This window comes from Idiotropiscis lumnitzeri, chromosome 11 (assembly GCF_059441095.1).
Source record: "Idiotropiscis lumnitzeri isolate Australia: NSW breed Sydney's pygmy pipehorse chromosome 11, RoL_Ilum_1.0, whole genome shotgun sequence".
Classification (NCBI taxonomy): Eukaryota; Metazoa; Chordata; class Actinopteri; order Syngnathiformes; family Syngnathidae; genus Idiotropiscis; species Idiotropiscis lumnitzeri.
Genome location: NC_142401.1, coordinates 17,745,098 through 17,760,036, shown reverse-complemented (window position 1 = coordinate 17,760,036; position 14,939 = coordinate 17,745,098). Strand labels below are relative to the sequence as shown.

Here is a 14,939-nt window from a genome sequence, read left to right as displayed (position 1 = left end):
ATTTAGTGTGACCTATTTAAGACAACTACAGAGAGACCTCCAGTTTAAGGTAAGTCAGTTCGTAATTGTTAAAACATGACACATTGCCTGTAAAGTTAAGGTGTTTTATGACTGTTCTGGAAATTCCGTTGCACGAGTCTGAAGACGTCATTTTACAAGCAGTGCACAATGCGACAACCACCAAAGAGTGAAAAATGTACTGTAAGCTTCCTGGGGAAATTGATTTGACCTTCTCCAACATTTTGAATGCCTGCGTCCAAATATTAAGTAGAACTTGTTTCAGTGCTTTTTGCATAATCTTTTTTTCAGCTAAAGAAAGATAATATGTCACCAATTCTAGGTCATGAAGTGAAACGGTCTCGGCTGTGAGAGATGTTTCAATTGTGTAGGATGGTCGGTCTTGAGGACGGCCACTTTGCCATCGTGTCAGGTCTTTACCACCATATCCAAAGTTTCTCTATTCTTGTAAACCTTTTAGCCCTCATCTTCACACATCTAACAAGATTGGAAAATTGATAACGGCTGAGATTACCCATATCTTAACCACCAATATGACCGACAAATAAATACAGATGACTTGAACAACTGTGTAGTGCATTTTAGGTTCATTCTGAAATGGTGAATATCACTAACTGTAGGGGTAGTTGTAAGCTACAGATGATATGTTTGCATTTGAGCCGCAAGAAGGGGAAAGCCGCAAGCTCAACTGGTCTATCAGGTCTGGTAGAGAATGCCAACGGCGCACCAGAACGAAGAAGGCACCAGGAGGGGAAAAGCAAACTCCTCACTGTCACTCACTCAACTCCCATAAAATACACAAAGAATGACGACCCACCGGAAAACCTGAGCGAGCAAACAACGTTAACAAGACATGAGTTCCAGGCTAACCGGTCAAGCGTAGATTCCAGCGGCGGGTGGGGATGCCAGTGAGCGGAATCCATCATGCCTGCTTCTGCATTCAGAGAAGTTTTGCAGAGTCTGTCAGTCAGACATACTGGCTGGTGTTGTTTTGACCGCTTTCCACCGTGCCAATTGTCGGGGCAAGCCGGTAATCACAGATCGAGTCACATGGCGAGCACTCCTGTGTTGCGTGTTTATCACACTACAGGAGCACAGAGGCAATTTACCCATGATGTGCCAAAGTTCCGAGAAAAAAACAGCAGCAGCAGCGAGTTGCCGCCCTCAACAAAAAAGCCTCAGCGTAGTTCGCAATGACAACACAATGAGAAGTTACCAGGGATGTAGAAAACGTACAAAAAGGCACTAGCTGTTAACGCAGGTGGCGATTTAGCAGGGAAACACTTCGGACGGTACTTTCCTTAGAGAGACGGGAAATTAGTGAGGAAGGATACTGCCGACCCTCGCTCAATAATATGGCATTCTAACATGCGTTACAAATCACTGCCGGCTTACAAAAGATAAAAGAAAACATGCTTTTTTTTTAAGACAAAGTAAATGAAATCAAAGACTTTTTTTCCAAACATCAATTTCTAATATAGACAAAGTTCATTTCCTGTATGTTTTGCGTATAATTCACCTGCCTGACTCCTACTATGAAATGCAGGATACAGTACAAAGATGCCATTTGGGGAAAGGAAAGTCCTTTTTGTGTTTTTCCTCTCTCGCTCTGCTTGTTTCTTGATTTTCACAATGGTGCCTTGACGGACGGCTCACAACAGCGTGCAGGCACTTCTCTTCTTGCGCTTACGGACTTGTAGCGCCGCCCTGGTGGCCATCTCAAACACCTCCCTCACGCCATCCTTGGTCTTGGCAGAGCACTCCAGATAGCCAAAGGCATTGATCCTGTTGGCCATCTCGCGGCCTTCCTCAGTCTTGACTGGCTCCTGAATGGGAAACAAGAAGTTCTCAGTTTACAATGGTCCCAACATACGATGTTTCGAGGTTACAAACTGCGCACAATGAACTAACTAGTTGTGTCACATTGCACAAGAAGGCACGATCAGTTTTCGCCATACTTAACGGTTTTCATTTGATTTATTTCAGAAATGATGACCTCAGTACTGCTTTAGCGTAGTTTAGTTATTCAGATTTAAGAACACATTTGGGTTCTGTTCCTGGCGTTGGAGCAGAACTCCATTGAAACTGAAGGACTCTCATAGTGATATTTAGGCTTCACTGCTACGCTCCCTTTTCCATGCTAACCGGAGACACATTTCCACTGGCAAGACCAGGTACTATTACGTTTTACCCACATTAGCCACTGCTGGGTGCTCAGTGGTTGCACAGACTCCACAGTCTCCATTTGGCTGCAGCAGACCATTTTCTCACTGTTCTGAGTCTCAAACATTGTCTCCTAACCGAAAACGTTACCTCTGAATGTTAATCGCCGTGTTAAACTTTACACAAGCTTGCAATGAGATCATAATTTGTACGTAGCTTTCAATTTACAGGCTAACTTTTTTTTCCTTATTCTTTATGAACACTTGTACAAGCAATGTTAAGATTGTGTTAATCACCAGCAAGCCTCATTTCTCTACACAGAGTGTATCTGCATTTTCGAGGAAGCACATGAAAAAAATTATTGCATTCATTCACGCAAAGTACCAAAATCTACCTTATCTATATTGAAGAAAATTAAACGTCCAAAATCTTTCAACATTTTATTTTAATACAAATCTAAGGACGTCTGTGTAATATTTAAGGGCAATAGACTTGATAGTGCAAAATCTGACTTTTTAAGGATTCTATTGCACTTGTCCTCATTAATCTAGTGGGTCAGCTACAGCCTATCCCAGCTGATTTTGAACGAGAAGCAGACTAGCTGCTGTACTGGTTGCTAGCCAATAGCCGAGCTATTTCTTTTCTATTTGTTTCTTTTGACCCAATGACTTCCCAGCTCAATGAGATAAAATCATAAATACTGTATATTTAATGTTTAACAATGTCAACAGCTTGATTTTGAATAGGTGCCATCCTCCAGGCCTTTGACCGTGTACCTGCTTCATCTTGGCCAGCTCTCTCCGTGTGTGCTCATCGTTCCTCAGGTCCTTCTTGTTCCCCACCAGGATGATGGGAACATTGGGACAGAAGTGTTTCACCTCAGGCGTCCACTTCTCGGGAATGTTTTCTGTCCCAAGCAAGTAAGAGAGAGAAAGAGAGAGAGAGGATATGAGATGAAATACGCAAGGGTGATGACTATAAAAAGGACAGGCAGTGCAGAGTCACTACTCATGATGGATTGCTCTGCAGGCTGCTCAAGGCAGGGATGTTCTTTGCTGCATTAATCCTACTTGCTATCAGGCTGCTCATGTACTAACTTAATCACAAGTAGTCAAACATTTTCTGTGACTCATGGGGAAGTTACCAGCTAATCCAAACATACCTAAACTGTCCGGGCTATCAATGGAAAAACACATCAAAATGACGTCGGTGTCTGGGTAGGAGAGAGGCCTCAACCTGTCGTAGTCCTCTTGGCCTGCCGTATCCCATAAGGCCAACTCGACCTGCATTAAAAGTAGCAAGAAACATCACTAAATTGTTAAAACATTGAACAAGCCTTCAATATTATTCAGAGAAGTAATGGATCACTAGAACAAAAACAGACACACGCACACACAATCGTCACTACAATTAGTAGTGTGGAGCATCGTCTGAGCTGCTGCCAAAAGTAGATGAATGAATCATAGGGTCTGTGAGACATTATCCCTGCAGTGTTTTAGAGGAGACATATTTTGCATTTTTTCCCCACAATTAAAAATAGGACCCAGGTGTTTTCATAAAAGTTCTGTAACAAACTTTGATCAGCAGACACAGATTACGTAATTAAGAATTGCTTAACACCTCTTGTTGAAATATCCTGGTTTTGAAATCTCAGTTCTGCCTCATACAAATGAGCCACTGCTCACCCAGCCCATCTGTACTATTGGGACAATGTTGAGTACAGCGTTTGATATCACAGCAAAGGCGGCGAAGATAGGGAATGCGGACAGGTTGCAGGCTAGCCTAGAGTGGAAGAAAAAAAGCAAGCGATCATCCCTGGTGAAGGCTGCACTTCATCGCCAAGCGACAGAGTTTCAGTTGTTAGTAAGTATTTAGAAGGTCAATGTACAGTAGCGGACATGTCGGCGAACTCTAATGCCCACTCCCCATCAACTGCTAGAGTATGTGCCAGTCATCAGAAGCAGAAACACAGATGCAGCTGTGCTTTGCTTTTGGCTTCGACATGATCGTGCCTTCCATGCAGCGACGGACTCTGGATCTTCGGCCAGCCTAGCTGCCGGCAGTATTATGCATCAGCGTCATCCATTCGATCAATTATTGGAGCCCTTTATCCTCACGAGGGTTGCAGGCGTGCTTTAGCCTATCTCACCTCGTAAGTGGGGTACACTCAGAGCAGGCCACCTTCTAATCACAGGAGTAGGGACAATCTAGCATAGGCGTAGGGACAATTTGGAGTGTTCCATTAATCTGCCCTGCATGTTTTTTGGAACGTGGGAGGAAACTAGCGAACCCGGAGAAAACCCACACAGGCACAGAGAGAACACGCCAACTTGCCGGAGTTCAGAGTCAAACTCCAGACCTCTATACTGTGAGACCCATGTGCTAACCAGTTGACCACCATGCCGCCCTGGTAGGTCATAAACAATCAGAATTTAGAACAGTATGTTATTTATTTAGAATTGTTTCTTTGCAAATCTCAAAATATATGCGGTTTCGTGTCACAGTTTGCTTGTCAAAATGTGGATTATGAACCTTGACCACTGTGGTGTGTCATCATTGCAACATGGACTTTGGTTTCCACCATAGACGCCCACAAGGACCCAAAACAGGGTAAAAAAAAATAATGTTCCACAAAACTGTGACATATTAATAATGGACCTTACAAAGAGAACATTAGCTCTGTGCTGATCTGGCATCAACGCCGCCTCACACCCACGACACAAAGTCTGGCATGTCAATTTTATTACACCATGTGACATGCCCTAACATGGCCCCACCAGTTTGTTCTTAGACACTGACTAATATGTGACGCAGCAAAACTCCCGTCAGTCCCTGTCCAGCGCGCCCCAGCTTCCTTTCTGCTCAAAATATGAGATGAGCCCTCCTGAACCGGATCTGCATTTTCCCCGCTGCCTGGAATCTTTTCTTTTTGTCCCGCTTCTCCAACAAACTATGTAGTTGGGTGGTGCTCTTGCAAGCACCATGCGATGATTGGGCAGGGTCTGGTCAGTGTCCGACCATATGCTGTAGAGAAAGCGCGATATAAGTTGCATTGCATTTGCCACTGAATCTTTCACTGAGAATACACATGATGATATGCTATGACACGTTCTGACTGAAATCCAAAAATTCCAATTTGGCGTTTGCTTTTTTAATGGCCAATTTGCTTCTCTACTGCTGATTTTTGCAGAGTCCTAGATGCTGTGATCAAACTGTAAAAGTTGTGTATCTTTGGTCCTGAAATTTGAAAGAAGTTGCTTCCCCAATCATCACTCAGGCCTAATCAGCTTTTTATTTGTGTTGTCACTGCTCTGCAAATTTACACAGGGCTTGGCCTCATCCCTGCAAGCTGCTGATTAATTCAATTAGGGAAAGTGGGAGATTAGTAGGCATCAAACCAAATACCTTCTGTACTTGCACATGGGCGAACAAGAGCCACTTCTCGCTCTGCTGCAATCTTTTGGCAATCCAAGCTAAAACGAGTATGACAAACCAAAGATCATTCGCTTAAAACTCAAAGGCAAAAGCGATGCCTTTCAGAGTGCAGGCGTCAGTCCCAAAATAGAGGTCTGCAGAGGCAGAGGGTGGGAGGTGGCAGCACGAAGCATGAGCAATCGTAGCGACTGCGCTCCCACAGGCTTGAGGCTTTTGGGAGCAAAAACAGAACCAGAAACATTCAACTTTAGAGAAGGCCCGATCCCTTTGAAGGTGAGAGATTTCAGTGAAAGCACAAATCCATTTTATCTGGTTGTATAACAGCCTAATTCTAAAGGGAGGGGTGGGGTGTAAATCCTCTAAAAGTCACAGCGATTCCCCACGGGACCAAAGTCCACTGTGGAACTGGGAATTTGAATTTCCTTTCATCCAAGTGCCAAAATGACAGGAAATGAGACTTTTGTCACACGGGAGGAAGAAAGTCCTGAGAGATGAACCGGGGATTTGCAAGAACGACGTCTTCGTTCCCTGTCTGAACAGGAAGCCGGGAGGTAGAGTCATTTCCTGTTATGCTGCAAAGTGGTGATTCTGTGTGAAGGGAACAAATTCTTCCAACAGAACAAGATATCAACAGCTCAAACTCAAGACAACACTCAGGAATTTAATGAGCAAGAAAATGTATATAATTCTGTAATTCTTGATCCTTCAGCATTAGGGAAAAAAAAATAATTCCTTGAATTAATCATTAAAAATTAAATTACCTCAACCAAGGATGTGTGGGATAACACTATTTTCTGGAAATCCACGGTCAGTAATAATAATTAGAAATGATGATAATAATAATTAGTTTTATATACCGCTTTTCTACACGCTTGCTACGCAAGCAACATGGTGCCGTATGTGTTAAATACAGAAAAAGCACCCGTAACTGAGACAGCAGCTACCTTATGGTCGTGAGAATACCGTACTTTCAACAACATTGGGAAACTGTAAATGCACAATCGCTTTTCTTCAATTTTTACGTTTTAAAGATCGAGCTAAGCCAATATCGAATTTGCCAATCATTCATCGTCTTCGTCCATGTCCGCTGCAGAGCATGTTCTGCTCACAATTTATAAATGCAGGCTATAATCAGTAGATCGCGTTTTAATTTGCATTTTAAAAGTTACGTTTATTAAGTGTAACGTGTGTGGTGTGCATGTTTATAATGGCTTAATAAATGCGTAAATCAAAAAAATGTCAACTTCTACTTTGCAAATTTTACCTATTGGGGTAATTTTGGGCACATAACCCCTGCGATAAACAAGGGACTATTGTACTTGTGTGGCTCATACTCTGGACACAATTTCCTTGTGTGTTTCTATACAATTGGCCAGCAAAGATGATTCTGATTATGTAATACAATTAAATAGCTAGAGTTAGGGTAACCCAAACACGTTGATAACCCAAAATGTGTGCTGGCGCAATTTAAATTTGTTCTTTATCACCAATACATACCTGTTTATTGTTAGTTTATATATAATACTTCTAGCAACAGTCATTTGGAGTTACAATTTTTTATTTGACCTGCAAAGCCTAAAAGATATTTATATACAATAAGTAAAATGTTTTCTGCATTTATGTGTATGTTTTGCCTCAAGGGGTTCTATTCAATTTTATTTTTATTCAAAACATTGAGGATTGCTCACTACGATGGTATGTATTTCAAGCATGGTACAAACCTGTTTGCAATCCACTTCTATATCAGCGATGTAGTTCTCAAACACTGTTGGCACATAGACTTCGGGAAATTGGTCTTTACTGAAAACGATGAGGAGGCACGTTTTCCCGCAAGCGCCATCGCCGACAATCACCAGCTTCTTCCGAATGGCTGCCATATCTGATGTATGGAGGAAGGTTCAAACAATGAGGAAGTTAATGCCAATTTACATGTACACTATAATTCAATTCAGGCAAAACATGAAACAACTCGCAGATGCCCAAATTGAAAGTAAATAAAACCACGGACGCCATAACCATGCATTGAAAACACAGAAGTTAGCAACAATACAAATATTCAATGTTACATAGTGTTTAGTTGGCTCTTGCGTGACCATATTTAATTGTCTCTTTAAGTGTCTGATTACCCTGTTGTTAGCATTTACAGGTGTTTTTTTTTTTTTAATATATATATATACACAATATGCTTCAAAATACACAAGTAGAACAACTGAGAATGCCCCCTTGATCATGCTCCTGAAACTGTAAGGAATGGTGTGGTGTCCTGTTTGTAGAATAAAATAGGGTAGAAATGATAGAATGGGGCGGCACGGTGGCCGACTGGTTAGCGCGATGGCCTCACAGTGAGAGACAGCATCGGGCATGGGTTCGATCCCGGCTCCGACCATCCTGTGTGGAGTTTGCATGTTCTCCCCGTGCTTGCGTGGGTTTCCTCCGGGTACTCCGGTTTCCTCCCACATTCCAAAAACATGCATGGCAGGCCGATTGAACACTCTAGGTATGAGTGTGAGCGCGCATGGTTGTTCGTCTCTGTGTGCCCTGCAATTGGCTGGCAACCAGTTCAGGGTGTCCCCCTTCTACTGCCCGAAAATAGCTGGGATAAGCTCCCGCGACCCTAGTGAGGAGAAGCGGTACAGAAGATGGATGGATGGATGACAGAATGAGTGTATAAATGTAATGTCTGTGTGTGGTGCGCTCCAGCATCACCGAAGCCTTGTTTTGCACATCCATTACTCATAATGTCACACGATGACTACACAGCATGGGTAAATGCCTTGCATTTCAGTCTTTTTTTTTTTGGAAAACATTTTTTTCACCACTTCGTCAACCACATATGCCAAATTGACTTTGCAATTTATTAATAAGCGGATAATATGAAAAATCAAAATGTAAATAGAGCTCAGGTTGAATTTTTTTTTTTTAATGCGCTTACATATATTTGTTGTTCAAATAGACTGTGTGCGCAGTGCGCAATTGATCAGTGTGCAGTCTACACGGAACATTGGTGGGTGTGTATAACTTTGAATATGTTTTTGGGTCCGAAGAGAGAATATTGAATATAGTTCAGATGAAGAAAAGGGGTACATGTTTGTTTACATGTATGTTTTAATGCATGAAAAGAAACAACTTATGCTGATAAGGTAAGATAGTCTATAAAAATAGAACTAATCAAGACCTTGACTCCCCTAGAAAATCAGAAAAAAAAGGAGAAGGGAGAGAAATATAAGCGATGCGGGGTAGCAACAAGTTCTGCTACGAAGGAATACCCCATCAGAATGTTTCAAACCATTTTTTTTGTTAGTAATCAAGCAGGACTCAGTCTGCCTTGTAAAGCGAGTGTGACACTTAAAGTGGGAGAAGGGTGAGCAAAACTCTTACCCCGCCTCCCTGTCCCTTATACAAAAGAAAAATAATCCACTTCCTGTTCTGTGAAGCCAGGGCAGAGCTTTTGTGAAGGCCATTTGACTTGACCCGGACATGCGAACATGTACCTTTGATTCATCACACTTGTTGCATGCACACGCACGCACACACGTAGGCCTAGTGTTTTGCTTACATACCAAAAATAAACAATACTAAAAAATAAACAAGCCAAGAGGCTCTCTCAGGAAGATCACCTTAATAGTTGAAACAACAAAAGTGAGTCATTTGAGATTGGCTCTCACTCAAATGAAAATAAAGTCAGAATTATTATCACATTGTTCTTCCTTTCGGGCTGTGACGAGATCAGTTTGCTAAACAAATGAATTAACCACTTCAAGTTGATGGTAATGCATCTTGGATTGGTTTGTATAAAAGCAATTGGTTTTGATATTATATACATGGAACTGATACAAAACGCATTTTGTAAAAGACGTCCAATAACTTCCGATTACTTAAGAACACCGTAATAATGGCGGAGTAGGACAGGCGATTAAATCCTTGCTGTCCCGTTATACTTCTGATGAGCCAGTTCACCAGAAATTTAGTGCATTTGTTAATTGAGCTCATTGAGGAGAAAACAGAAGCATGAAATCAGATCAAACAATACTAACCTTTCCTGTTTAACTGTAAACTCATCCACACATTATAAATACCATGTGTCAAATTAATTACTGAGACAGTGAACAATAAACTGGATGACGGGGTGCATCTTGCGTGACTTGGCAATGGGAAACGATCACAAAGCGAGCGTTGTAAAAGGCACGAAAGAATAGCAGCGTTTAGCGCAGGTCCACGGAGACACAACGAGTCAGTGGCACAACTATTCCAGCAATGTGGCGGGTTAATGAACACACCGCCTTTATTTCTCCAAGGAGGCTAAGGGGCCGATGGCGGTTATGCAACACATTGAGCGGCGTTACCACAAAAGCGGAACGTGACCCCGTCCTACGAGGTAGGCCCACCTCGCAGATTTAAAAACGAATGTCATGCAAGAGGATTAGCTCCAACAAGCAAGCATAAAACCTGCGTACCGTACATACGAATTATGTAGCTTTAGAGTTACACATAACAGTGCACAGAAACGTTAAAACTACTTAATCAATTACAAAAATTATTTTGATGGTGTTCCATAATGAACAAATAGCAGGTGTAAACTAGTGTAAATGCAAGTCCGAGGTGCAGAAAACTGTGTGTGACTGGAACAACAACAAAAAAAACTTTTTTCTTTTTTATACACACACACACAGCGCTGCTTTTGCTGATTTCTGGCCCGATGTGATATGTGATATATATATCTATCTATCTATCTATATATATATATATCATATTTTATTTTTTATACATTTGATCCGTCATCAAAAACTATCTGTGTCAAAGCCGAAGTTTAACTTCACGTAAACTTAAATGTCTTCACAAAACCCCCAATTTCAGTTTTAGAAACAGGATTTTCAGTTGAATTTGCAAATGTTCTACTGCAGATTACTAAAGAATGACAATTGTTAGAAAAAAAAAACACTTTCCAGATAGACGAAGAGAGTCTATTCTTTCATTTGGTAGGTTCTATGGCATTATAGTCATACAACACATATAATATTCAAATATTCTGTGGGACTTCCAAAATTGTCTAAAATAGCTAGCACACATGGGCTTGGCTGTGCTATCAAGGGCTGGCATCCAATGAGTAAATTTACCCCAAAAAATATTTTGGGTCTTTGCCACTTTCATCTATTTGATTTAAAGGAACATGCCAGACACGCGCAAAAAAAGATGACAATAAATAAGCAGATAAGAATAAAAGACAGTTTGGTTTGCCTGATAAGTTTAGAAAGGGGCAGAGGCGGGGCCAACCAGGGACACCACCTGTCCCTGCTACCTTGACGCAGCACATGAAAACATCTTATCGGTCTAAATCTGATCTGAGAAAAAGATCACATGCAGGATCAGACATGCTCCACAAGTAATCTGGGGAGGGAGTTTTCAACAGTGACTATGGATGTGAACGTGCAGAAGTTACATTATACTTGGCATTTCCCAATACAAAAATGCTCTGTTCAAGTGTCAAATCAATGCCATCATCTTATTTGGTGCAAGTGTTGTAAGATTTTAACTTTAATGCACAAAAATAAATAATTTATGCACAAATAATAATGATAGATGACATATAATTGATTTTTGGTTTAACAAAACAGACAGGGCAGGTGTGATAAAAGCAAAAATTGGACTGATAAACTAACCTGACTACAACAACAAACTGAGTCAAAGTTCAGTTAAATCAAATAATCTTGACTACATTGAGAAAAAGGTGAATTAAATGTGAATTAAATTATACACAAAAAAAGGGGGGGGGACACTGAGCACATCATTTTTGAGGCATATTGTAGGGCTGGGCGATAAACCGAAAATTTACCATTACGAAATTTATTACAATGACCGAAATCATTTTGCCCATGTCGGTAAATTCGGTGTTAAAAAAAAAAAGAAAAGCCTTTTCTGTCTGCGGCAATGTTCATGCCCCTTTAAGACCGCAACAGCGCCTCTAGTCACGTGACTCTACCAGTCTGCTCGAGAAAGAAAACAGACGTCGCTCTCGTAGCTGGGATTCAAATCCAGAAGCTTTTTCACCACCCACAACACAACCATGCTGTGCTGAAAGTTCAAAGTGAGAAGCAAGGTTCGACAAGTGACAACAGCCCATTAACGGAGGCAACACCATACGAGAGAACGTCTCAGAGGTGAACGCGATAGCCTAGCACATAGCTAAAGATAAAGCTCCTCTAGTTACAGTGGCGTGCACAGGATTTAAACGCTTCATGAAAGCCGTATTTCCCGATATGGACTACATCGGGCCGGGAGCTGAGACATGTCAAGCATTTTGCATCTACATCCGACTTGTGGTCGGGTCGCAACATGGGTCCCGGATTGAGCCTGACTGCATTACATCGACAAGTGGCGACTGCGCACCAGAGTACTCGAGACGGCACATTTCCCCCGATGATGCACACTTGTTTATTTGCCTTACATTGACATTTTCTTTCATTTTATTTAGCATTTTTTTATTTGGCATTATTTACATCATGACAGCATCTTGGCGCAATCTATTTGCAGAAAAAGATTTAGCAAGAGGTACCCTTTTTCTTTGTGACATTGTTAAAGTCATGCAAAGCAAGCTATTTGGAATGTTTATACAAATGATTTTTGTACTTTTATTTTTCATTGAAAGTAACATGTACCAGTTGGTCAATTAAAAAAAAACAGTCAATATGCATTTCCTGCATTTATTTAGATTTTAGTCCACGGGGGGAATTTATCGTGCATTTATCGTTATCGAGGTAAAATTCCTCAATTGCTCGCGATATTGATTTGAGGTCATATCGCCCAGCCCTAGCATATTGCATGTCCAATGTCCGATAGGTGTTGCCGTAGAGTGACGTCGTCGGCCACTGGCTGTCCTTGGCTCAGGGGTGACTGATTTGCATTTTTATAGCCAACAGTAAATCAGAATGATCAACATACATACTTCATTAGATGGCACAAAATTCATTAAAACCATATTTAAAAAGCATAATGACTATTTTTTTCTTCACAATTTCTTTGCTGCTTTTTACTTGCGTTTGTTCCTGTAATATCAATACACTAGTGCACTATTCGTAATGTATTCATTATAATTAGCAAAATTAGGTTAAGGGCTATGACTGTGTACTAAATTTATTAAAATTAAGACATTTTCCAGGTATTTTAGCCTATTGTGTTTCCCGGACTCTTATCTCAACAAGCTCCTGGTCAGGAATTCCATTGATGGCCACCACAATCAAAGTAGGTAATCTCGACTGAATACCGATGCTGAGCAAAAATTATGAAACTTGGCAACAAAGTTTGCTGTTTTGTAATGAAACATGAAAAAGCAATGGAGTGTTAGAAAATACTCCCTCCTGCCAGCAGTGGATCCAAGTTACACAAAATCAGGCTCTCGTGTTCATCATGCCAGGACACATGACAATCTACGGATAAATTGTGATGTGAAATGCACTTTTAGTTTTAGGTTAAAGTCTGTTTGGGGATTTTGGCCATTTCCAAAGGTTGGAGCTGAACAAACCCCGCCTGGGAGTTATGGAAGGTATTATTTTGCTGCTCGGGTGTGCTTTTCTAAATCTATTAACAATGTAAATGAAATATGCAAACTTAATTTGGGCTCAGCGAAGATCACCTGAAATGGGACATTTTCAGGATCTCTGACATAATCCTGTGATCCCTCATTCCCGTGGGAATGTGGAAGATACCATGGGGACATTCCAGGGGGTAAACGTTTCCTTCGGTGAGAAAAGGATTTTCTATAACCTTTTAAATTGTTCGGCGTATAGTCAAACCCAGGCAACCTTACAGTTCGCATGTGTAATAATACAATGTAAGTTTTGTTGAGTTTGGCTATGCCTACTTACAGGGAAAAAAAGACAATAACGAAATGGAGCGATTTCCACGAACAGACCGGGCGGCTCTTTCGATTTACCTTCTTTCATATACAGGTCGCTGCGGTGGACAAAGTGTACAAAGCGACGGGTGGTGTGTCATAAATCTGCTCTTAACACTTTACACTATCAACTTGATATAAATGAAATTACATTAAATAAAAAACTACAAATGAAAAAGTCAACAATTGGTTGGGAGCACAGAGGAGGTTAGTTTGTCCAAAAGGGGAAAAGGGCGAATGTTTAGAGCGGGAGCCACCACCCTAAATGAGTCACAACTACTATGTCACGCAAAAGAAATGATATGAAGAAAAGTAAAGGCTTCCACATTCACCACACATAAAAAGAAATCGTAATTACCTTCTCGCCAGCCACTAGACTCCTCTTCCAAGATTTTAGCTCTTCGTTTGTGCTTCCCTCCCAGTGACTACTTCTTAGCCTTATTTTTCACTGCAGTGCTCACCAAAGCTCTTCACCGAGGCGAACAATCCCCGCCCACTCGGCTGGTTACATTAGCCAACTGATTCCGCCTATGTTTTCGAAACAAAATATAAAACTTATACAAAAATGTTGTCCATTTCATATTAAACTCAAATTATGACTCTTAACTCGTATTTAATATTATTTTGCATAGCATATAAACTTTTATAGACCAATTATCTGAACCATAATCATATGTTTACGGATATTACTTTTGCTTTGAAGGTAAACTACATTAGTTTCCGGTAAATATAATACTTTGAAATAAAGCTTCTGCTGCATGGCGGCAGAAGCCATTCGCGTGCATCCCTCACTGGTTGAAGATGACATCATCTGCAAAGTGGAAGAGGACGATCAGTGCAACAGGAGGTGCTGCTCGTGGAGGGCTTACTTACAGGGCGTGGAGCGCTTAAATTGGAAGTTGGAACCTTCTTCACTGTGAACCAGCAATTATGATGAGGGCATCATCATATTGTGATACTATATCTGATCTTCCTTTATTGTCTGCAGCATTCAATGGCACATTGAATGATGCAATTATTTCATTAAATCAGATTTATGTTGTTCAAAATTACACTTTTGGAGTATGCTTTTAATTTTAATATATTTCAAAGAAATAAATATTTACTGGAACATTTTTTCCAAAGCTAATTACACCAAAGCACATCTCACGGCACTCTGCCACACAACAATATCACTAAATTGATTTACTGACAGATCTACTTAATGTGACTCGTGGGCCTATTTTGGTTAAAGATTAATTTATTATTCTATATGAAGGTAACAAGTGGATGAACAGCTTAATTGAGCAAATATATTTATTTGCTACGAATAATATAAATTACCAACCGATGAAGTGAAATCGTCCCAATGGTTGAGAATCACTGAAATAGAGAATACAATTCCTTGCTTGTGACTGCTTCAGACCTCACAGAACTGTAGAATTAAGTTCAATGT

General features: G+C 40.8%; 1 protein-coding gene across 1 annotated transcript; it reads right to left on the bottom strand.

Annotated features, from left to right (window-relative positions):
• Positions 1-90: 90 nt before the first annotated feature.
• rhoca (ras homolog family member Ca) lies at positions 91-14,007 on the bottom strand. The gene is made up of 5 exons (XM_088308013.1): positions 13,863-14,007; positions 7,338-7,495; positions 3,344-3,464; positions 2,958-3,088; positions 91-1,844 (listed from the first exon to the last, which is right to left on the bottom strand). Exons 2-5 carry the CDS (start codon positions 7,491-7,493, stop codon positions 1,671-1,673), a joined length of 582 nt encoding a protein of 193 aa, XP_088164139.1. The 5' UTR covers positions 7,494-7,495; positions 13,863-14,007; the 3' UTR covers positions 91-1,670.
• Positions 14,008-14,939: the final 932 nt, after the last annotated feature.